Source organism: Antechinus flavipes, chromosome 3, assembly GCF_016432865.1.
Source record: "Antechinus flavipes isolate AdamAnt ecotype Samford, QLD, Australia chromosome 3, AdamAnt_v2, whole genome shotgun sequence".
In the NCBI taxonomy this organism is placed as follows: Eukaryota; Metazoa; Chordata; class Mammalia; order Dasyuromorphia; family Dasyuridae; genus Antechinus; species Antechinus flavipes.
The window spans coordinates 509724927-509749124 of record NC_067400.1 but is presented as its reverse complement, the minus strand read 5'-3'; the positions used below and the strand labels follow the sequence as shown (position 1 = coordinate 509749124).

General features: G+C 37.8%; 1 protein-coding gene across 2 annotated transcripts in view; it reads right to left on the bottom strand.

Moving 5' to 3' along the window:
• The window catches only part of TTC12 (tetratricopeptide repeat domain 12), a 56942-nt gene extending 32949 nt beyond the window's left edge, over nucleotides 1-23993 (bottom strand). Inside the window, exons 1-8 of one of the 2 annotated variants that reach the window (XM_051986989.1) lie at nucleotides 23868-23993; nucleotides 18256-18331; nucleotides 16251-16411; nucleotides 15641-15668; nucleotides 14798-14875; nucleotides 13595-13716; nucleotides 6377-6436; nucleotides 828-899 (exon numbers count right to left, since the gene is read on the bottom strand). In XM_051986989.1, the coding sequence (XP_051842949.1) occupies nucleotides 828-899; nucleotides 6377-6436; nucleotides 13595-13716; nucleotides 14798-14875; nucleotides 15641-15668; nucleotides 16251-16411; nucleotides 18256-18316 (582 nt within the window). In that variant the 5' untranslated portion in view covers nucleotides 18317-18331; nucleotides 23868-23993. The remainder of the gene's footprint in view (nucleotides 1-827; nucleotides 900-6376; nucleotides 6437-13594; nucleotides 13717-14797; nucleotides 14876-15640; nucleotides 15669-16250; nucleotides 16412-18255; nucleotides 18332-23867) is intronic. The other variant, XM_051986990.1, reaches the window with a different exon arrangement.
• Nucleotides 23994-24198: the final 205 nt, after the last annotated feature.

Below are 24198 nucleotides of genomic sequence, written 5' to 3'. Positions count from 1 at the left end.
GTCACACATAACCGGTAGAAACAAGGCAATAAAGAGAAGTAAAAGTAGAGGTGATTCTCAGAGAATGGTTATCATGCTAAGCCTTGGCAAAACCAGGTGGCACGGTGCATAGAGCCTGAGCCTGGGCAGCCAGGAAGACTCAAGTTCAAACATAAGTAGTTGTGTGAGCCTGGCCAAGTCATTTAGCTTCTGTTTGCCTCAGAATGTAAAATGGAAATAATAATAGCACCTCTTTTGCAAGATTGTTGTAAGGATCAAAAGAAATAATAATGATAAATAATACTAGCACATGGGAGGTACAATATATAAGTGCTTATTCCCTTCCCCATAAAATGGAATTAAAATTATGAAACTGTATAATGTTTGTGCTCCAAAGTCTCTATATAATGTGATCAAGGCTTTTAAAGTCTAACCATTTGACTGAGTATCTATTAGACTGAATATATTATTGGGAAGAGGTACAAGAGAGGAATAAAGGAAAAAAGATCAAGGTGCTAAAGTCTTTAGAGGAAAAAGAGCAAAGTCTTTGGGTGGAAGCCACCCGAAATGATCAGTGCTAGAACTCTAGGGGGTCTGCTATTCCGAGATCCTCCTAGTTCACTCCCTTAGGTGGCCAAATCCTTAAGCAGTCCCATAGCAGGCGATGAACTCAGAGAAGTTTTCTTCCTCAAAAAGCATAAGGCTCATTTATAGTGGGCAGCCTTTTGGCTGTCTAACATCCAAGTAACTCAGATGAAATGTTGCCTGTTTCATCCACTTCTTCCTCAGAGAAGGACGGGCTTCTCCCTCTGGACTGAACGGGCCATGTGCAAGTTCTGACAACTCACCATACTGTAGTTCTTCAGGGCCAGGTGAGCTTTCCCCATGTGGAAATATGCTTTCGTAGAGTTTTCATCACACTGTACAAGAAGAATGATGGAATATGCTTCAGGATCCTCTAAGGCATCACACAGGATACAATAAGGACTGGACCTGTGGTTTCTCTGAATTATCCAGATGAGCAAACTTTATCAGTGCATCTTTTCTGCAACTTAAGTGTCTAGAATTTGCCTAGAGCACTGAGAGAGTAAGTGTCATCCACAGTCAGGCAATTAGTACATGTGGTCTTCCATCCAATACCACAATATCACAAGTCACTAACTGTTGTGTGGTCATTGAGTCATGGCTGACTCTGTGACCCCGGGGACCACTGAATGCCAATTATAGAATGTCTACGGGACTTTCTTGGCAAAAATACTCATTTGCCATTTTTCTTCCCCAGATGCAGCAAACAGGGTAAAGTGGCTCGTCCAGGATCACATAACTACTAAGTATTGGAGGCCAGAATTGACCTCAGGGCTTCCTGACTCCAGGCCCAGTCTTTTATCCACAGAGTCATCCTGCAGCCTCCTAAGCAGCATCCCCAAAGGGGGAGTAACTCTCTCTTTCTCCTCCTCCTCCTCCTCCTCCTCCTCCTCCTCCTCTTCCTCCTCTTCTTTTTCCTCCTCCTCCTCCTCCTCCTCCTCCTCCTCCTCCTCCTCCTCCTCCTTCTCCTCCTCCTCCTCCTTCTCCTCCCCCTCCTCCTCCTCCTCCTCCTCCTTCTCCTCCCCCTCCTCCTCTTCCTCCTCCTCCTCCTTCTCCTCCTTTTCCTCCTCCTCCTCCTCCTCCTCTTCCTTCTCTTTTTTTTCCTCCTCTTCTTTCTCTTCCTTCTCCTCCTCCTCCTCCTCCTCCTCCTCCTCCTCCTCCTCCTCCTCCTCCTCCTCCTCCTTCTCTCTCTACCTCCCCTTTCTTCCTTTCTCCTCTTCCTCTCCTTTCTCTGAAACAACCTTGTAACCTGATAATTGTCTGGCTTTTGAGTAGCTAAGATGAGTCAGTAGACTGTTCTCAAGATAGCTAGAGGAAATCTGACAATGAAGGCTTATCTCTGTGCGGTGATCAGATAAGGGACAGCCAGGAGCCCAGTGGACAGTGCCCTGGGCAGGGAGTCAGGAAGACTCTTCCTCTTCCTGAGTTTAAATCTGATCTCAGATGCTTCCTAGTTGTGTGATCCTGGGCGAGTTACTTAACCCTGTGTGCCTCAGTTTCTCCATCTGCAATCTGAGCTGAAAAAGGAAATGGCAAAACCATTCCCGTGTCTTTGCCAAGAAAACCCCGAATGAAGTTGCAAAGAGTCAGATGTGACGGAAATAACTGAACAAGTGACCAAATTAACAAAAAATAAATTAATAGTTAGGATCATTTTTATAACTGAAATTTATGTAATATTTTTAGGCTTAAGGAACACTACCTTCAAAATGCCTGTCTTCATCTATGAACATGATGGTGCCCCCTAGTGTAAGTTCCTGCAGAATAAGCATCATCTCATTTCTGTATCTGCATCCTCAGCCCCCAGCACGCTGCCTGACATGCAGGAGGTGCCTTTCAAACCCGGGAGTTCCTAGACTACACATCCTGCACTTTTTTTTAAAAAAACAGTATTTACAGTATTACTGAGCTAGAGATGTTGCCAGCCAGGAGCTCACTGAACAACATGCCATTTTTCACTTTCTAGGCACAGAAAGAAGTAAATGAGAAGCCTTTCACTTAGAACAGAGCTGAAAATAAGAGTAGCAAAGTCTCCCTTTCTCTCTCTTTCTCTCCTTTCCCCTCTCCTGTCTTTCTTCTTCTTCTTTTTCCTTCTCCTTCTCCTCTTCTTCTGTCTCTCTGTCTCTCTCTCTCTCCACCTCTCTCTCTCTGTCTGTCTGTCTGTCTCTCTCTCCACCTCTCTCTCTCTCTTCCTGTCTCTGTTTCTCTCTCTGACTCTCTTTCTCTCTCTCTCACCCCTTCTTCCCCCTTTCTCTCTCTCTCTCTCACCTATCTCTCTCCTCACTCAGTCTCTGTCTCTTTTATCTTTTAATACTGCTTCTTTTTAAAAGTCAACTTTTATGGCACTTGAGATGACTTATTCCATGATGCTGATGTCAAATCCTACATGTAACTCAAGACTCAAAGACTCCAATGAATGCCCAGGAACAATTCTGATACGGTTTCATTTTGGGGGACAGCAGTGTCCATGTGTGCCTGCTTTTATTGTTGTTGGGCTCACTTAGAATGGCTGCCCTTGGCTGGATTAAAACAGATTATCAGGTTTTGCCATCTTTAATTAGATCTCTGTCGTTTGTGTTCTGGATGTCATGCTATCTAGATGCACTTCACTGTCCCGACTATTGTGTTTTTAGTTCTGTGATTTTAAGAATGGATATTACTCCAAGGGAATGTGCAAAAGCTGCTCTTAAAGAGCATACCTCAGTTACTGTTAGAGATATTACAGCACCTGTTGGTGTGGGGAAGTCAAATGTTTTAAGGAGCACCCACAATAAAACATTAGAAGCACTGGGGAGGAAAAGGGCAAAGAAAACAAAACAAAACAAAACCCAAATAATTGACAAACTATTGTGAGGAACAGTGTAATTAATCCTCAGAAAGACATTCAGAGGGACTTGGCAACTGGAGGAGTTCTTATTGATTCCTCCATATTGCAGCAAAGAATAGCCAGATAGTGCTATCTTATAGTGCTCTTTCATCTGACCCCTTCTATCTATTAAAAAAGCCATCACTTTAGTTTCAGCCTTCATCATCTTTCACCTAAGATTACTCTCATTCTCTCAATTGGTTTCTTTGCCTCAAGTCTCTGCCCCCCTTCCCTTCCCTCTCTTTAGTCCATCCTCCACACTAACGACAAAGTGATTTTCCTTAGTATGGCTCTGGCCATGTGACTCCCCTACTCAATCAGCTTCAGTGGCTTCCTACTGCCTCTAAAACCTAATATAAATTCCTCTGTTTAGCTTTCAAAACCTTTCATAACCTGGCCCCAGACTTTCTTTCCAGGCTCATTACTCTTCCTCTCACACTGTGTGTCTTTCCCAGACATACTGTGTCTTTCCATTGTGTTCCTCAATCCTGGCCCTCCATATCTTGTCTCTATGCCCTTGTATTTATTCCCCATGCCTGGCAGGCATGCCCTCTTTACCTTCACCTGAAAGAATTCCTCTTTTCTGTCAAGATGTGGCTCAAATATCATCTTTTGCTTAACCCTCTTTCTCGCCCTTGGCCTCCCTTTTTCTCCCTCCCTCCTTCCTCCCTCTCTCCCTCTCTTATTCTCCTTCTGTCTCTTTCTCTCTCCCTACCTCCCTCTCTCCCCTCCCTCTTCCTCTCCCTTCCTCTCATACTCTTTCTCTGTGTCTTTCCCCCCTTTCCCCCTCCCCCTCTCTTTCTCTTTCTTTCTCATATGTTCTTTCTCTGTGTCTCTCTTTCTCCCTCTCCCTTCCTCCCTCTTCTTTTCTTTCCCTCCCCTTTCCTCTCCTCTTCCTTCCTCCCTCCTTCCTGTTTTCCTCATTTCTTCCCCCCTTTCTCAGGCTCTCTGTCTCTCTGTCTGTCTCTCTCTCTCTCCCTCCTTCCTCCCTCCCTGTCCCTCCCTCCCTTTCCCTCCTTTTCTCTCTCTCCTTTCTCTCAAACATTGTTTTATTAAGTTTCTTAGTATTCATTAGTATTTATTCTGTGTGTGCATGTGTGTGTGTGTTTCCTGGAAAATACAGTAAACTTGTAAATAGGAATTGTTTCATTCACAGTATTTGTATTTCCAATGTCTAGTACAATGTCTAACACATAATAAGCACTTAATAAATCCTTATTGACTATATTCTTTAAAATTTTCTTTTCTATCCTCCAAAAGTTTTCAAATGGCTTCAAAACCTCAGAAGGCATTTAACAAATTTAACTCTTATACTGTTTCAAAATGTAAACACCATTAGGGCTGATTTGCCTTCATTTCATCATTAATTATCCTGCATTTTAATTAACTATTTGGAAACAGGCCAATATAGTATACAGAATCAGCATGAAATTGTGTACTGTAATATTTTTTCTTTTCAAGCTTCAAATAGAGAGGGATGAGAGTGCCTAGCATTGGAGGGAAAGAAAAGCACTAGCAAAAGCTGGATGGAACTCAGACAATAACTTTGAGGTTTGGTAACAGAGCATCTCAGGAAGATTTCTTTACCTCCCTTCTCATTTGGAACTGAAGATGAATTGCCTTTGACAGTATATCTTGGACAATTCTTATAACTCAACTACTGTGCTTTCAAAACATGAAAAAAAATAGCAAGTATTTTTATAAAATGAAAAAGTGATGTATCCTTAAATATCAGTGGGTTATTTGTGGGGAATACCTTATATAAGGCACCAGATAAGGGTTCTAATTTTCCCCCTTTGTTTGATTAACCAATCATCAAGTATTTGTTGAAATCTCTAGATGTGCCCAAAACTGCATCACGAATGTAAAGTCTTATACTTGGATCTGAAGGAAATACAGTATATTATCTGATTGCCTCTAAATGCCTCTGTTCAGTACTTAAAGCTCTCACAAGCTGTTCCCACCTTACCTTTCCACCCTCATTGGACATTATTCTCCTATTCACATTGTGATCCAACCAAATCCACCTCATCCCTACCTTTCTCACAAATAGCAGTCCTTAGCACTGCCCATCTCCAATGCCTGGAATCACTACTTCTTCTCTTCCTTTCCTAGAATCCTCTTTCTTCAAGGTCCACTTGAAAAAACACCCTTTAATATAAAGCCTTTCCTGATTCCCACACTGCTGATGAATTTTCTCCTGCTCTACCTTATACTTAACTGCTTTGTATTTATTTAAATTTATTATTTTGTTATTATCATGATTATATAATATTATAATTTATTATTATTACTGCATTTATTCTGTAAGTATTTATACATTTATTTATTGTCTCCCCATTTGAATATAAGCTCCTTAAAAGTAGGGATTGCTTATTCTTTCTATTTGTATCCTTGGGATCTAGGACAGGATCTGGCCCATAGTAGGTACTTATTAAATGCTTATTGATTGACTGATTGATTAAAGATGATTTAAATATCAAGTCACTTGAAATAAAATAACAGCAGATGGCCATATTATTTTGTTATTAAAAGGGCCTTTTCAATTTCATCCTTCACTGCCTATTATGATAAATTCAGGATGATCAAAGAATTATAGAATTTTAGTATAAGAAAATACAGCAGCATTATGCCTGAAGCATGACAGTCATAAAAGCTGAACAAAAGAAATTCTTTCTCTTGATTATTCTCCCAAAAATAGGGGGGTGGTATAGTAAATTTACAAATGATTAGGCCTAGGAAAAAAATATAATCTTGTAAGGAAGAATTATACATGTGACATTTCAGAACACAACTGGCTGGGTTGAGCGCCCACAAAGGATTAGAGTTTCTGCCTCCACAAACACAGCCCTGATAAACTGGTTTATTTCATTTCAGCATGAACTGCTTTATCCATATCTTGTCCAGGTATATCACCATCTGGTACAAGGGAGACTATCCTCTTACCTTCAGAGCCCATTCACAATCCACCAGAGCTTTTTCATATTCTTCCAGTTTCATATAAGCCTGCAATGACACAAAGTTTTGTGAGAGGCAGCATGGGTCAGTGCAGAATGAACAGTATTTTTGAGACACAAATAGCCACTGAACCTCTGAAAAGAAAGGCTCATCTCAGGGCTACCTTTGGGGTGATTTCTAGTCATTCTAATCAATCTAATCATTCTCACAAATGTTGTAGCAAGGGAAGCTAGAGCACAATTTTTTATCCTCTCCTCGAGAAAGGCTAAACTAAAATCGCAGAAGCTAAGGGCATTAGAAAGCTTGGTAGTCCTTGTTGGAGGATAAAAAGGTCACCCCCATGTTCAGAAGCCATTTCCCTTGAAGATGTGATAGCACTCATGTGCAAGGCTCTTATGTGGGATGAATATCTCTAACAGGAAAGACTCTTAGCTTCATGTTGTGGTATTCTGGCTTAAAGGGTTTCTTGGGAATAAAAATATGATTTGGATTTCTATCATCATTAGCATTTTAGGAACACTTAAGATTTCAGTGTATTTATTTAGTTCTTAGGAGCCTCTCTCAGCTCAATTTATTTATCTCTAAAACCGAAAGGGTTGGATTAGATCATCTCTAAATCATATTTTTTAGAATTTAATATTTTGTCATTCTGTGACATTCCCTGAACCCCACCCCAAACTGTCCTCCCAAATTCTAGAATGTAAGTTAAGCAAAAGCTGAACATGGAGCAGGGCTGGGAAACACAATTTCCTTGTTGTCATTTCTATGATATGATCACTTTCTCTAACATGTACATATATAGTTTTTATACTTTTTCTTTTGAAGATTTCTCTATGAGGCAGAGGAAATCAGAAATTATCTTTTTTCAAAGAAGGGGAGACCAAAATGTCAAGAGGCTAAGTGACTATCCAGGATCTTGCAGCAGGAGTAGTGAAGCCAGAAGCCATGTCTGCCAATATCTGAATCTTAAAACATTTTGGAAACAGAAAGTGTATAAAGAGTAGCAAACATAAAAAAAGATGTGCACACAAATCATCCTATTGTGAGCTAAGGGTGGTGTGTGGTAGAGGGATATTAAACAGCCAAGTGCATTGATCAACAATCAAGCATCAGCTTGCACTAATGAATTTCTGTAGTTTAGCTCTTTGAACTTATGAAAGAAAAGGAAACAAAGATGGGGTGCTTCCATTCAATTTGTTTACGGCCTAATTGAAGAAGATGAATCTAGAATGATCTGTTCCATAAAGCACTCTCCATTTCTACTGCTGTTTTATTTCTGCTGTTTCATTTAAATGTCAGGGCGTGTGAGAGGGGAGCGTCCATTTGAGACAGTAGTTATTATTCACAACAGGGATTCTGAAAATGCTCTATATAGGTTTTCCTAATATCATGACAAGGTTTTTTTTCCCCTTCTATGCCTAGATTTTCTCTTTCTGTATTGTTTCCTACATTTTAAATAGACGTATATTTTCCAAATGGCAATTAAACTCCAAATTTATCTAAATTACACTAGCAATCTATTGATCATAACATTAGCTCTAAAGGAAAAACAAAGTGATGAAAGGGTAGGTTTTCTCTTCAGCATAGAGCAACATAATTCAAAGAGTCCTTATTAAGTGTTCTATAACACTGCATGCATATTGGGAAGGAATTTTAAAAATAGTCAATGGTTCAAACAATTCCTAACACCAGGCTGCCTCTCGTGTTTTATTTCTCTCTGAAGAAATGCTTCTTAGGATAAAATGAAAAAGAAGTTGTTTCCTGAAAGCTTTTCAATACTTTTCTCCTTATGCACATCACAATTTCAGAACATGTTTATATTTAATGAGTCTCTTTAGTTATAAAAATTAAAGTATAGTACAGTAACATCTCAAAAGTTTAAGAATTAAGATTAGTCTACACTGGTGAATGGTTTCAATGAAATTTTTTAAACAATTGCAATTTTTCTATTTTCTAATATCTGGCTTAAAGCACTGCATCCTCCAGACATTAATCTTATGCTCTCTAGATATATACTCCTGGGGATGCTCCCCCAAATCAACCTCTTTGATTGCTGTCAGCCCAGGGAAATGCCAAATATAACTTAAACAGCTTGTAGTAGGGATTTGCAGATGTAGATTTTAAAAAGTTCCCTGATTTTATATAAACTTCAAGGTTATCAAGTTCAAAATCCTTTCTGAATCCTCACTTTCACTCCATACATCCAATCAGTTGCCTAAATCTTCTTGTTTCTAGCTCTACAACATCTCTCTTATATTTTCCCTTTTCTCCAACCCAATTTAAGGCCCTCAACCCTTTCTACCTGGCTTACAGCAAAAGTCTTTTGCTTTCCGAGTTTCCTTACTTCAAACCATCTTCCACAAAGAAGCCAAAGTGATTTTATTTACTCCATAAATTCTAGTGGTCCCTGTTACCTTGAGGACTACAAATAAACTCCTTTGTTTGACATTTCAAACTCTTTTCAACTAGCTTTTTCTATCCTTCCTGTCTTATTATACTCTACTCCAGTCATACTGGTCTAATTGCTATTGTTTACAGATGACAATCCCTCTTTGATCTCCAGTCTCTTTGCACTAACTCCTAGAGAAAATACTCTCTCCCCCTCTCCTCCTCTCTCTCTCTTTTCTCTCTCTCTCTTTTTCTCTTTCTCTCTCTTTTCTCTCTCACTCTCTCCCTCTTTTCCTCTCCTTCTTTCCATCCCACTCTTCCTCCTTTTTCCTCCTTTTGTGGTTAGTCCCACCTTTCCTTAGGATCCCAAAGTCTTTCAAATTCATAGTGTCACATGAGAGCAGAGAGGCAACTCCTCTGCAGTTCTGGAAAGGGGCACTTTTTGGTCCCAGAGTCTCCTATAAGTTCCCAACATCATGCTCCTCTCCTGTTGATGGGGTGAATGGGATGCAACTTCTAGAGGAAATATAGCAATAATCCTGAGGCTCCCTGGCCTTAGGAGGGCAATTGCTCTAACAAAATGTTTGTCAATAATCCTAAAATTTCCTGGCCTTAGGAATACTATAGTATAGTCCTACAAACATTGCTGACTGTCAGATAAACTATCTGTTGGTCATTGATAACAAAGTTCCTGAGACAATAGTGAATAGACCATCCCCTCAAGCCTACCTCAAGTCACAAAACTGCAAAAAAGTAACATGAAGTTCCTAATCACTCAAATTTTCCTATAAATTTATCTTCTTGCTTCTGGAACTTTGTTAAATTCTTTTGGAACTTAGCCTGCTTCAATTGGCATTACAATTATAATAAACTTTGCCCCTTGACTTGGAGATGGATTCAAGCCTGCAAATTCTTTTGAGGTACCTCATAATGCCAGTCTGTAACCCCAACCTTTTGGGTTCTCCTTTGAATCTCAACAAAGTTACTTGTATTCTTCTCAGAAAGGAAAAAAAAAATTGAGTTTGCTAATAGGCTCTCCTTTTCCTCCAATTTGATCTGTGTGTACTGTACCTTCATGGTAAGAACAGAGGACCAAGTGTAGGTCCCTTGCTTCCTCACATCGTGATTTTTTTCTTTGAAATCCATATAGCTGTAGCTCAGAAGGGGCAGGGAAAAGGATATGTGTTTAATTCTCTTTTCTCTCCAAGGGATAGGAAATACCCAGGAAATCTCTCACTAGATGGAAGGATTCCAGGATTCCTGAATTTTAGGTCACACTTAAAATGGTGATCCCCTGATGCTAGGACAGGAAATTCCTCTTCTTTTGATAGAAATCTGGACTTGGATCATACTGTTCTAGAACCTTCTTTTCATCTAATCAGGAACTGAAGTTCAATAATTCTTACCACCAAGCAATATTATTGCCCTTTCTATAGCTGCCATATCATGCACCGATAGGTTATGTCATTAGCTTTCCAAGACTAAAACCAGAAAGTTAGATCAAAATAGGTGACTCTGAAAGAGACTTTAGAGGCTCATTTTAGAGTATATAAACTGAGGTACAGAGTGATTAAGGACTTGCTCAGGATCCACAAATCTACAGATTTATGAAATGGAATTTGAGCTTAGGTTTTTATGATCCCCAGTTCAGTACCCCACCATAATGCCACGCTGGATTCCACAGACTGTCTTCTTGGCTTATGTAAATGAAAATGCATGCAATTCCCATTGCCTCTGTTTCAAGGTAACAAAGCAATCAACAAGCATTCATGAAGCATCTTTTATGGTCAAGATGCTAGAGATTCAAATATGAAAATGAAACAGTCTCTGTCCTCAAGATGCTTAAGTTATGCTGGAGGTGATGACAAGTAAATATATAAGTACATACTATACAAAATTTATATAAAGTAACTTTGGGAGAAGGTACTAGCTGCTAGGGAAATAAAAAAAGACAATGCAGGAAGTAGTATTTGAGCCAAATTTTGAAAAAAAAAACTAGGGATTCTAAGAGGCAGAGATGAGAATAGAATGAATTCTAGGCATGAAGGAAAAGTTTTAACAAAGGCATGGAGAGAGAAATGGAAAGTCACATGGGAATCAGAAAGGCTAGTTTTGCTGAGATGAAGAGTGTGTGAAGGACAATAATTTATAACAAAACTACAAAGGCATGCTTTGAAAGATTGTGAATGGCGCCAACACCAAACAAAAAAATTTACATTTGATCCTAGAAGTAATAGGAAACCATGGAATTTATTCAGTGAGAGTGATTATCAGGAAGACAGAGGATGGTGTATTCTCAAAAGAAATAGAGAAGTTCAAAAGAAGGATAAGTTTTTAAGAAAAGATAATGAGTTTTGGACCCAATAAATTTGAGACACCTAAAGGACATTTAGTTTTAAATGTCCAATGGTAAGAACTTACAAATAAATCATTTTCATTTATTCATTTATGTGCTGTAAGATTTGGAGCACAAGAGAGATACTAGGATTAAAATTATAAATATAGGAGTCCTCTGCACAGAGATGATAATTAAACCTGCTGAAGATAATGAGGGAGAAGAAAGAGAGACACATACACACACAGAGACAGAGAGAGAAAGAGAGTGAGACAGACAGAGACAGAGACACAGAGAGACACATACAGAGAGAGTGAAAAACCCAGAGAAGGTGATTTATAAGTAGCAACCAGATGAGTTGGGAAAGGAACAGTGGAAGACAGTGTCATAAAAGAAGGGGGAAAAAAGGATTATCAATAATGTGAAATGCTACAAACAAGACCAAGAAGGAGCTATGAGAAAAGGCCAATGGAGTTCGCTAGACTTCGAGTCATAAAGGCCTGGCTTAGAATCCTCCCTTAGATATTTACCCAACTATGTAATATGACTCTGGGCAGGTCTTAACCTCTTTGAGTCTCAGTTTTCTTATGTGAAAAAGGAAGGGGTTAGACTACGTCCACAGTTCCTTACAGTAAATTTGGCAATTATGAGTTTTTTTTTTTAATTTTGGCAAATATGATTTTTTTTATGATTTGGCAATTATGAGGTTACTGAAAACTATTTCAGTTCAGTAATGGGTTGAAAACTAAGCTGCAAACAGCCATTAATGACTGGAAGAGGAGAGATATCTCCACCCATACCCTCACTCAGGCCTATTCCTGCCTCTGCTGCTTTTCCAGGATTTCTCTAGACAAGAAAATAATAATAATGTTGATGATAAGGGCCTTCCTATAGGCTTATAGAATTGTATATAGAATTCCTATAGAATTCATTCTATTCTCATCTCTGTCTCTTAGAATCTAGGTTTTTTTTCAAAGTTTGGTTCAAATACTACTTCCTACATTGTCTTTTTTTTTTATTTCCCTAGCAGCTAGTACCTTCTCCCAAAGTTACTTTATATAAAAAAAATCCTTTCCTATGGAGTGGATGAAAAAGTATGAAAAAGTAGCTCCTCTCCAGTCTATTCCTTAAAAGTCTGTGCCAGCCAATTCAACACTCATCACTAATCAATCAAGAAATATTCTCATTTTTCCTAGAGATGGATAAATAGCCATTCTTCAACTGATTTGAATCAGAATCAACAAGAATTTACCATCAAACTACAAAGTACTTAGTTATTGCTAATTCAGCTATAAAAATATGTTGCCCCTCCTTTCATAACCTTCTTCAGGCAAAAAGTAGCTGGTTTCAAAGCACTCATAATTTCTTTAGGGAGACAACCAGACTCCAAATCAGGGAGCAAGTTTCTGCTGTCCTATCTCTATCATTCATATGCTTAAAAAATCTTTTTTACACAGATAAAGCAAAGGTAAATTTTAGCCCAGTCTGTGTCTGAATTACTAAGGACATCTGAACTAATGAGATTATACTGTACTTTATATAGTTTCATTTATCACTGTCACTTTAATATTGGCCTTTTCTACTTTCAGTCTGTCAGTCTCTTGTTTTCAGTGTTTTTTCTGTCTACTATTATTAATTTCTGAGGGGAATTATTGGACTGAAAGGAAGATGAAAAAAATCAAGAGGATGGAAGAGAGAAAGGTCCTAGATATTTAATCCTTGAGTAATTAGCTCTGGTCCCACTAGGATCTTAAACTAACAGGCAAGTTATCCTCCCCAAGTTAGACTATTTTCAAAAGTAGGCTTCCTATGATGAGAGAACTCTTAGAAGGTATTAAATTCCTTTCAGCCTCCCTCCTTATTATAGGAAAATAAAAATCAACTATTGAACAGGCCTTCAGATAAATATATGCCTGTCTCTGATCTTCAGAAAATAAATCTCAATTCTGTTGGCTATTCAGTAATTTGATTTTTTTCTAGAATCTATGTCTCTGAATATTAAAGTATGACTTTCTTCCCTTATGTCTCTCGAAAATTATTTTTCCCACTTTTCAAGTGCTCTGTACTGTTAATTCACTTATTGTATATTATTTTATATTTTAGTTATATTTGTAGTTTATTTATATATTTAGTTATTGCATATCCTATCCATCTAACAGACTGTAAGTTCCATGAAGTCAGAGACCATGTGTTATCTAAACTTTGCATCTTGCCTAACACTTAGTAGTGTTCAGTACAGAGTCAGAATTTTAAAAAAATACTTGCTTAATTGTTGTTTTTTGTTTGTTTGTTTTTTTAAAGGGAGTACTCTTTGCAGAATCCACTTCTATGATACATAGGACTTCAAATAAAATGGCTAGGTGGAAAGGCTAAGCCTAGAGTTTTTTCAAGTTAATGCCCAAGTCACCAAAATAAATAAAATAACATTGCTCTGGATTCTAAAAGAGGCTTCAATTTCTTCCAAGTACCTAGAGTTAACTGACCTGGGCCCGATTGGTATATAGCACTTTCATATCCTTAAGCTTCTTTAGCCCCTCCGTGTAGTAATGGACAGCCATCTCATAATCACCTTTCAGAAAAGCTTCATTCCCCTTTTCTTTGAAGGCTATGAAAATAGAGATCACAGACGTAAGCTCTCATTTTAAAAGGGAAAATCCTTCAGAACCTCACAACCTGCTGCCTAAATATACTTTCTTTCACTAGGAATAAGAGACTTGTCATTTCTTCCAACTCTTCTAGGACTACAATATAATCTTATTTTATGCTCAAGGGCAATTTTTCTATACTTACCCCCAATTTGTAATGTTTTTTTCCTATAAGGATGAGTGCTTTTTTTTTTTTTTTTTTTTTTTTGCTTCAGTTCTGAGTATGTTACAAGACCAAATCTCTAGAATCAAAAGTATGTATGTCAAGGATCATGGAGGAAGCTAGTAAATATGTGGTCATTTATACCTACACCATGTAGTCACTGAGGACTCGGAATGACATTAAGTAGCGCTCTCCTACCAGATCCACTTTTGTTTGCTGTACTCTCTCCCCTTCTCCCAAATTAATGGCATTTCTTTTTCTTTGCTTCTTTGCCTCCTTCTCTCCTCATGCCTTATGGTTACTAGTTATACCTGCCGGCATTGTTCTGCCCCACCAAAGGCATTTGGAATCAAATACATTGCTGACCCTTCCTGTTACCTCCAATGCCAATAGAAGACACTTAAGGGCTAAAGCTTTTGTTGTGGAGATGTGATCTAGGACATCTTCACATTCAGAGTAAGACAGGCCCCTGGAGGCCAGCTCATCCCAGCTGTCATCCTTACAAGATCCCAAGTAAGTAAGCTCCCTGGCTTAAGTAAAAGGAACTGCCTCCTGAGGCAGTCTATTGAATCTTTGCACAGATTTAATTGTTAGGAAGTTTTCCCCTCATATTGAATTTAATTCTGTCTCCCCTCCCTCATACTCATGGCTCCTGGATAGCTACATTAGGGATATCAAGCAGAACTAATGTAAGCCCCCTTCCATATTACAACTCTGCAAGTCCTTGTAGGCAGGCATGGGGGGCTTCAAGTATCTCCTCTTCTTTGGGGTTGAAGGAATCCCCAATTTTATTTTGGGGGCTATACTTTGGGGTGTTCCAAGGCTCCTTCTAGTCTAACGTGGTCCTTCTAAGGATGAAAAACCTCAACAACCGTTACCATTTGCGAGGCTTTTGTTTTCTTTTCTTCTCTTAGCTCGTTCTCTGGCATCATTCTCTATTATTTTCATGAAGGCATCTGACAGCAGAGGAAAGGAGTTTAATGGTTAAATTAAACATTTTCTATAATCACCCTTCTAATTCAAAGAGAGAAGAAAGCTTCTGTGTAGCGAAGCTTTCTATGCAGACACGTGCACACACACACACACACACACACACACACACACACACACACACACAAGATTCTGAAGCCACCAAGCTGACATCTTCTTAATTTGACATTAAATGGTAATGTATGTGATGTATTATTATACATGATGGCTATGACTGTGTGTCAGATTTGAATTATGCTTTTTAAAATAGTTTTTCTTTGGGGGAGACTTTTTTTTTAATTCCTTGCAGAATAATGAGCCTCTGAACTGAGCAACAAAAAGAAAACCTAGATCCCTTGGGTATTGAAGAAGTGACATAAGAGGTGAAATACTAACAGAGCTCATCTTACAGGGGGCTGGTGAGCAAATGAGGAGAAGAAAATTCCAGAGAGCTGCCAGGTCAGTACAAAATCACTGGCAGGTCACAAAATCACAGAAATTAAGGCTATGAGGGATCTCCTTGGTCATTCAGTCCAATTGTAACTGAACAGCAATCATTTCTACAACACTTACAGCCAGGGTCTTCCTGAATTTATCTAGTGATGGTAATTCTACTAAAAATGGGAAAGATTTTTGCCTACTCATAATTCTTGAGCCCATCAGGCAATGATTTCCAGTTTTTGAAGCTATGCAAGATCAATAAAATTGTTGACAATGAACAAAACCTATTAGGAAGAGAGATATTGCCTTACCTGGGTTTGAATCATCCACATCCACCTGCTTTGTCAGGTAAATAGGTCACCAGGAAAGAAAAGAAAAGAAAATTTCATGAACTATAAATGTAGCATATCAAAAAGGAATATCAAATCAGCTATATGAACAGAACTACTTTGGATCAAATTCAGTTTTCTGATTTGCAAAGTCTGCTATCAAATATTGAAGTATCCACAATTTGCTTGGGATGTCACAACTTATGAGATCCAATCACAAATTTGTTTGCTATGGATTATGAAATAATTTTACTCCCAGTGACAGTTCCAAGTTGTAGTCTGTTTGTAAGAGTCAAAGGTGAGCCAAATCTTATTCACTAATGGAATCAAGTTGAGAAACAATGCACTATGGCTTTAAGTATGGTTTGTAAGCATTAGGTAATCATAAAAATATGAAGTAAACCTTGAAGCTTATTAAATGAATTTGATGTTCTTGTTAAAGATGAACAAGCCTCAGGGTTCAAACTTCCTTATGGAAAAGTGTCAGATCCATCTTGAGACTGAGTGACATTAATCTTTTATCTTCATCAGTGTTTATGTCTCAGATCAACTATCTACCACTACTCATTTAATTCTATAACAGAAAGGAAACCTCTGTAGGAACTTGAGGAGGACTAATCATTGTTTTGTTTAAAGTGGTCCTGCATTCATCTTCCTCTTGGTCCTCCTGGAACTGCAGTCTCTTTTCTGCCTCATCCATGGCCCTTTCGCATACATCGAAGTCATCAGAATTCAGGTCCTGAACCAAAGTGGCTTAAGAGAAATTAGACATGAATCAATCAAACCAAGTATAGTCAAATGGAAGATTGTCCTAAAGATGTTCTAAAGAGAAGGAATTTATAAAGACATCCTGAAAAGAGTTCACAAGAAAGAAAGAGAGAAAGTAGTTCCAAAAAAGAAAGACTAGAGATTATTAGTTTAAAATAGGAAAGGGGGAACTAATTTTGATCTTTAAGTATATAAAGAGTTATAACCACTTATGAATTCATATTTTTGGAGGTAACTGGGTTATATAAGTTTTTCCTCTCTTGTGTAGATTTCCTTTATTGAGTCTAAAAAGGATTTTCTCAAGGTTGAGAAGGTGATTGCAAGTTCTATCAGAATGCAGAATAGCTTTGGTGCTTTCTACAATTCAGAGATTCTTAATAATCTTAATTGAGCTAAATTTGGGAATATTTTGCCTAGAGTAATTAGAATAGACAAGAATATCTCTTTAGACCTTGTCACACATGAGTCCATGGAATAACTACACATTTAATCTTTTGACCCACGCGGGAAAAGTGCTACCTATATTTTCTTTAAAAAAGTATTTATGTATTTATTTTTAATATGAATTGTTTTATGAATCACATTGGGAGAGAAAAATCAGAACAAAAGGGAAAAACCATGGGAGAGAGAGAAAAAAAGTGAACACAGCATGTGTTGATTATATTTAATCTCCATAGTTCTTTTTCTGGATGAAGATGGCATTTTTCCAAAGTTTACTGGGATTGCTTTGGATCACTGAATCACTGAGAAGAACCAAATCTTTCATAGCTGATTATAACACATTCTTGCTATTACTGTGTGCAATATATTCTTGGTTCTGCTTGTTTCACTCAACATCAGTTCATGTAAATCTTTCCAGGCTTTTCTAAAATCAGCTTGTTCCTCATTTTTTATAGAACAATAATATTCTATTACATTCATATACCACAACTTGTTCAGCCATTCCCCAATTGATGAGCATGTACTCATTTTCCCATTTTTTTGCTACCACAAAAAGAGCTTCTACAAACAAACACTTTTGCACAAGTGGGTCCTTTCCCCTCCTTTATGATTTCCTTGAGATACAGACCCAGTAGTGTCACTGCTGGGTCAAAACTGCACAGTTTTATAGCCCTTTGGGCATAGTTCCAAATTGCTCTCCAGAATGGCTGGATCATTTCACAAGTTCACCAACAATGAAATAGTGTCCCAATTTTCCCATATTTCCTCCAATATTTATTATTGTCTTTTCCTGTCATTTTATCCAATCTGAGAGGTGTGGGGTGGTACTTCAGAGTTGTTTTAATTTGTGTTTCTCTAATTAATAGTTATTTAGAGCATTTTTTCATATGACTATAGATTACTTTAATTTTGTCATCTGAAAATTGTCTGTTCATATCTTTGTGCCTATGCTTTTGCAGTAAAAAGTAAAAAGTAAATGAGGAAGTAAAAAGGAAATGAATATTCCCTCAAACAGCAGAATGTCAGATGTCAAGAGCTGTAAACTTTGGATGATGTTCCCTTATGGGGTAATATCCTTCTATTGTATAAGGAAGAGTTAAAAAATCATGATTTCCTCTTGACCACTAGGTCATAGACAGAGCTAACATTACAATCCCAGTAATAACATGAACAGTTTCTCTTATACCAATTAACAGCCAGAAAACATTGCCCCCAATTACAAAATCACTCAATTTCTCAATACTCCTTCAATTTTAATTCAATTACATTTTTCTTGAAGTCATAAACCTGCCAGGCAACCCAGTATTAGATTCGAGTAATTATTCCTTTTTAGCCACCATCACGCTCCAAAATAGATCTTAATTTGTTTATGATTTTCCAGTACTCACAGATTTCATCCACATTCTTGAGAAATTTCTCCAAGTCTCTCTCTTCTTTCTCCTTAGCCATTTCAGACCACCGTCCCTGAGGAGGCCAGTAATAGATGATGGATATTAATAAAAATAAAACATTAAATGGAATTTGTTGGACTTATTAGCTCCAAAAATGAAGAAGAGTCAAGTAGTTATTTAATACATATTTGTGTTTATAAATGTCATGGACTACAGGAGTATAATCTATTTCTTTTTAGCTCGTGTTTAAGACTCATTAATTATGGATGCATCCAGAGAGCAATGAACTCTTCCCCTGTGGACGAAACCAACACAACTCCAATACCTGTAAAGAACATCTCCAATCCACACTCCTTCAAAGTCAATACATCTAAGCAATTTGTTCTATGTCAGGAATAAAAGACACAAGTAGAAAGGCATCTGATCAAAGCTAAGCCAAAGAAGAGCTGATGGGGAGCCCTAGATGGAATAGAATTGTTGCTGAGGCCAAACTTTAAGTCTGTCAGTTAACTGTCTGTCAGTCTTTCTCAGTAGTGCCTGCCAGGAAGCAGGATGGGGTGGGGTTGGGGTTTCTAGAGCAATGTGACAGGTATTCAGAAGCTATTAACTATTTTAACAAACTACTCCCATGTACCAGTAATAACTAAATTCAAGTTGTGGTTTAGCTTGTTTCTTGGAAGGACAGAGAAGCTGCCAACTAGATGTGATGATCAGCATTTGTTAAAATAATTAATAATAACCCCTTAATTCCAGTCTATATTTCTTAGAAAGAAAGAATAGGAGGCCAAAGCAGATTAAGTTATCATTATTTAGCTTATTTCCTGATGATCACTAGTTTAAGCTGTGGGTTCCAAGGCAATCACTTAACTTTTCTAAGCCTCAAAATACTTTAACTACAGAATGGGGATAATAATGTCCAGTCAGCTATCAATTTGATTTTCCTAAATAAAACACAGGTTGAATCAAGTTACTCTCCTTCCATAACTTGAGTAGTTTTCTATTAACCATCAAGGTCAAATTAAAAATCCATTTGATTTTCCAAGCCCTTCATTACTTGTCCCACTCCTCCCATTTCAGATTCCTTACCTCAATCAAGTGCTCTAGGATCTAGTGACATTGGCTTCCCGCTGTTTGTTCTTCAGATAGGAACTCTATCTCCCAACTCCAATTTTCATAGGCTTGTCTCTTGACTACCCTGAAGTTCCAACTAAACTCTTATCTTCCAGAAGTTTTTCCTTACCTATGCACTTTAATGCCAGTCTGTTCCCTCTGTTGATTATTTCCATTTTATCCTATGCATATTGTTTGTACATGTTTGCCTACATGAGCTTAGCATGATACGTGGCATAGAGCAGATTCTTAATAGATGCTTGTTGGCTTGACTTTTGTGAGGAAAGAACTTTTTAATTTTAAAATACTATATAAAAGATTGGCTGATATCATAAAAAGAAAATCATCAGTGTTGGAGGGGATGTGGGAAAACTGGGACACTAATATATTGTTGGTGGAGTTGTTACTGCTCTGAGCCATTATGGAGAACAATTTGGAGCTATGCCCAAAGCATCATAAAATTGTGCATACAGTTTTGATCCTTTTGATCCATCAATAGCATTGCTAGGTCTACATGCCAAAGAAACCCCAAAAAAGGCAAAGGACCTATTTGAACAAAAAACATTTATAACAGCTCTTTTTGTGGTGGCTAAGAATTGGAAATCAAAAGAATGTACATCAATTGGAGAATGGCTTAACAAAGTTGTGGTTATGAGAACATTATATACAGTAATAGAAATATTGTTTAATGAGTAACTGTGAATGATTTAACTGTTCTCTGCAGTACAATAATCCAAGACAATTCCAAAAGACTCATGCCTCCAGAAGTATGGAATATACTGAAGTATGCTATTTTTACTTTCTTTTCTCCTTCTTTCTACCCTTTCTTTTTCTCCCCTCTCCCTCTCTCTTTTTCTTAATTTGAGTGTTCTTCTGATGCTAAGTGAAATGAGCAGAACCAGGACATTATTGTACATGGCAACAAGAAGATTATATGATAATCAATTCTGATGGACATGGCTCTTTTCAACAATGAGATGATTCCTGAAGAAAGCTATTTACAACTAGAGAGGGTACAGTGGGAACTGAGCATGGATCACAACGTAGCATTTTCACTTCTTTTGTTGTTGTTTGCTTACATTTTATTTTCTTTCTCATTTTTTTCATTTTTCATCTAATTTTTCTTGTGCAGCAAGATAATTATACAAATATGTATACATATATTGGATTTAATATATATTTTTACCATGTTTAACATATATTGGATTAGTTGATGTCTAGGAGGGGGGTGAGGGGAAGGAGGGGAAAAGCTGGAAAACAAGATTTTGCAGGGGTCAATGTTGAAAAATTATCCATGCATATATTTTGAAAATAAAAAGCTTTAATAAAAAAATTGAATGTTCTTGTACAAACTAACATGAACATGTTTTACATGATTGCACACAAAGAAATTATATTGGATTGCTTACTGTTGGGAGGGAAGAGAAGAAAGGGAGGAATAGAATTTGGAACTCAGATATATCTTTTGATGTTAAAATTTGTTTTAACATGTAGTCGGAAAAATATGTTAAAAATAAAATAAAATGCTACATAAATATCTTAGTATTAATAGTAGTAATAGTTCAAAACACTAATACCACCAATGACCAACTGCTGGTTGTTATACCCACAGATATATCCACAGACTTTCAGAATAGCAATGGTGTCTCAGACTACTGGTCCTGCTTCTAGACCAGCCCTAAAGCTATCAGCACAGGAACCAATCCTTTTAGACCTGCAATTTGGCAATTACTTCTGCTGGTCTGAAATAACCCCTCAACAACAGCTACACCAACTAAAAATTCAGAAAAGTAAGTCCTGGACACCAAAGACCTAGGCACCATTTAGATGTCAAACAATCCAAAAAAAAAATATAGATATGATTTTATAAGGTGAAACAACATTAACTTGGCAAAACAATCTTTTTGACCACTGCTCCCAAAAGACCATAGGATCTTTACTGTCTTGAAGATGAATCTTCCTATATATGTTGTTTTTCCTAAAAGGATATGAGCTGCTTAAGAGCAGAAACAGTTCTGCTTTTCTATTTACATTCCCAGCTTTTAGCACTTTGCAGATAGTAAGCTTTTTTTTTTTTTAACTTTTTATTGACAGAACCTATGCCAGGGTAATTTTTTTACAACATTATCCCTTGCACTCACTTCTGTTCCGATTTTTCCCCTCCCTCCCACTATCCCCTCCTCCAGATGGCAAGAAGTCCTTTATATGTTAAATAGGTTACAGTATATCCTAGATACAATATATGTGTGCAGAACCGAACAGTTCTCTTGTTGCACAGGGAGAATTGGATTCTGAAGGTAGAAATAACAGAGGAAGAAAAACAAAAATGCAAGCAGTTTATATTCATTTCTCGGTGTTCTTTCTTTGGATGTAGCTGCTTCTGTCCATCCTTGATCAACTGAAACTGAATTAGCTCTCTTTATCAAAGAGATCCACTTCCATCAGAATACATCCTCATACAGTATCGTTGTTGAGGTGTATAATGATCTCCTGGTTCTGCTCATTTCACTTAGCATCAGTTCATGTAAGTCTCTCCAAGCCTCTCTGTATTCATCCTGCTGGTCATTTCTTACAGAACAATAATATTCCATAACAGTCATATACCACAATTTACTCAACCATTCTCCAATTGATGGGCATCCATTCATTTTCCAGCTTCTAGCCACTACAAACAGGGCTGCCACAAACATTTTGGCACATACAGGTCCCTTTCCCTTCTTTAGTATCTCTTTGGGGTATAAGCCCAGTAGAAACACTGCTGGATCAAAGGGTAAGCACAGTTTGATAACTTTTTAAGGATAATTCCAAATTACTCTCCACAATGGCTGGATGTGTTCACAATTCCACCAACAATGTATCAGTGTCCCTGTTTTCCCACATCCCCTCCAACATTCTGCATTATCTTTTCCTGTCATTCTAGCCAATCTGACAGGTGTGTAGTGGTATCTCAGAGTTGTCTTAATTTGCATTTCTCTGATTAATAATGATTTGGAGCGTATTTTCATATGGCTATAAATAGTTTTAATTTCTTAGATAGTAAGCTTTTAATAAATTTTTTTCATTCATTCACTGATTGATTTTTTTAAATGTTAGTTTCATTTGATCCTCAAAACAACTCTCTGCAGTAAAATAGGAGGAAGAAAATACATATTTATAAAACACATACTATATGTCAGTAGCAATGAGAAATGATTACTTCATCTGACCATTTTATAGATGATAAAAACTTAAGTGGAGAATCAGACTTATTGAATGAAGGCCAGTTACTGACTGTGTGTGACAGAGGCTATGTTGGCAGAGAATCATTAAAAGAATTTTTTCTGCCTAAGATATGGAATAAAGAACAGGAAAGGAAGAAATTTAGAATTTCAGCTACTGGCATGTTGGGATAGAAGGAGGCTTTGTTGGAGGCCCTCCTGGTTCAAAAGGAATTCTAGTACAGTGTTCTTAAACCTGCATGTATAATGGCTCCTAGGACAGTCAATGGACAATTCCTTCTTAGAATAAAGTTTGTAAATGCTTAAAATAAAATACAAAGGAAAAATTTAAGCACTTTCACAATCATATTGCAATCATATTTAAACTTCACAGGAAACTGAAGCTGAGAAGTTGAGAGAAACACCGATTGTAAGTGCCTGACACAGGATTTGAACACAGGTCTTCCTAAAGCCAAATCCAACATCTCGTCTACTGTGCTACATATCAACCTAAATTATATTGAAATAGTTATGAAAATATTTTTGAAAAACAAGTTCATTTTTAAAGCAATATTATAATAATGATCAACTGTGATTTCAATACTCTAATCAATGCAATGATCCAAGGCAATTAATTCCCAAGTACTCACAAAAAAAAATGCTATGTACAACCAGAGTACTCATATTTCTAAGTAGTACTTTTAAAGAGTACTTTTTCCACTTTATTTTTCATGCCTTTAAAAAAAAAACCATGGCGAATATAGAAATATATTTTGTATGACTACTTGTATAATTAATATATCGCTTGCCTTTTCACAGGGGAGGAAAGAAATGGAACTCCAGATTTTTTAAGTGAAAGTTAAAAACAAATAAAATCTTTTATTTTTTAAAGTTCATGGACTCTCAAGTTAAGAATCCCTGCCTTATGCCTCTAAAGTGACTTTCAGAAATAGGTCCCAGTCGCAGCACACCGGGCTAGGCACAAAGTTTAAAGATGAGAGCAGACGTGGGCCCCAGCACGCCAAAAAAAAAGTTTCCTTCCATACCCTAAGGCATTTCCAGCCGTTTCTGCATAATTCAAGGAGCAGCACCCCCAAGTTTCCAACTAAACCAAGAAGCCTGGGGAAGGAGCGCGTCCCTGACTCGACAACCCTCCCCCTATCCGCGTCCTCGTTGCCCGGCAACCACTGAATAGCTTTCCTCTCCCTTCCTTCCTCCCCACCCCCAAGCCCAAACACCTGCCCAGCGGCTGGCCCCGGAGTCTAAGGAGGTCACGTAGCATCCCACCTGCCCCAACCTAACCTCTCCAGCTATATCTTGTTGACGTTCAATCCCAGGGGTCGGCGCCCAGAAAGACCCCGCTCCACAGACTTGATGAGCCTTCTACTCGAACTAAAAACGGCGGTCGCGGGATGGGAGAGCGGAGCAGGGATTGGCCAGTTAGAGGAAGAGTGAGAGGGGAGGGTTAGGAGAGAAACGGGGCGAGGATTGGTTAATGAAAGGACGGGTCGGGGCTGTTGGCCCTGGAGGGGGCGGGGTCAAACGCTCAAGAGTCTTTCAGGCTTAGCACCAGAAAGGTATAAGCGTTGGACTTAGTGAGTTTTGAGGCTCCCTCTTTAGACCTGGGATCCTG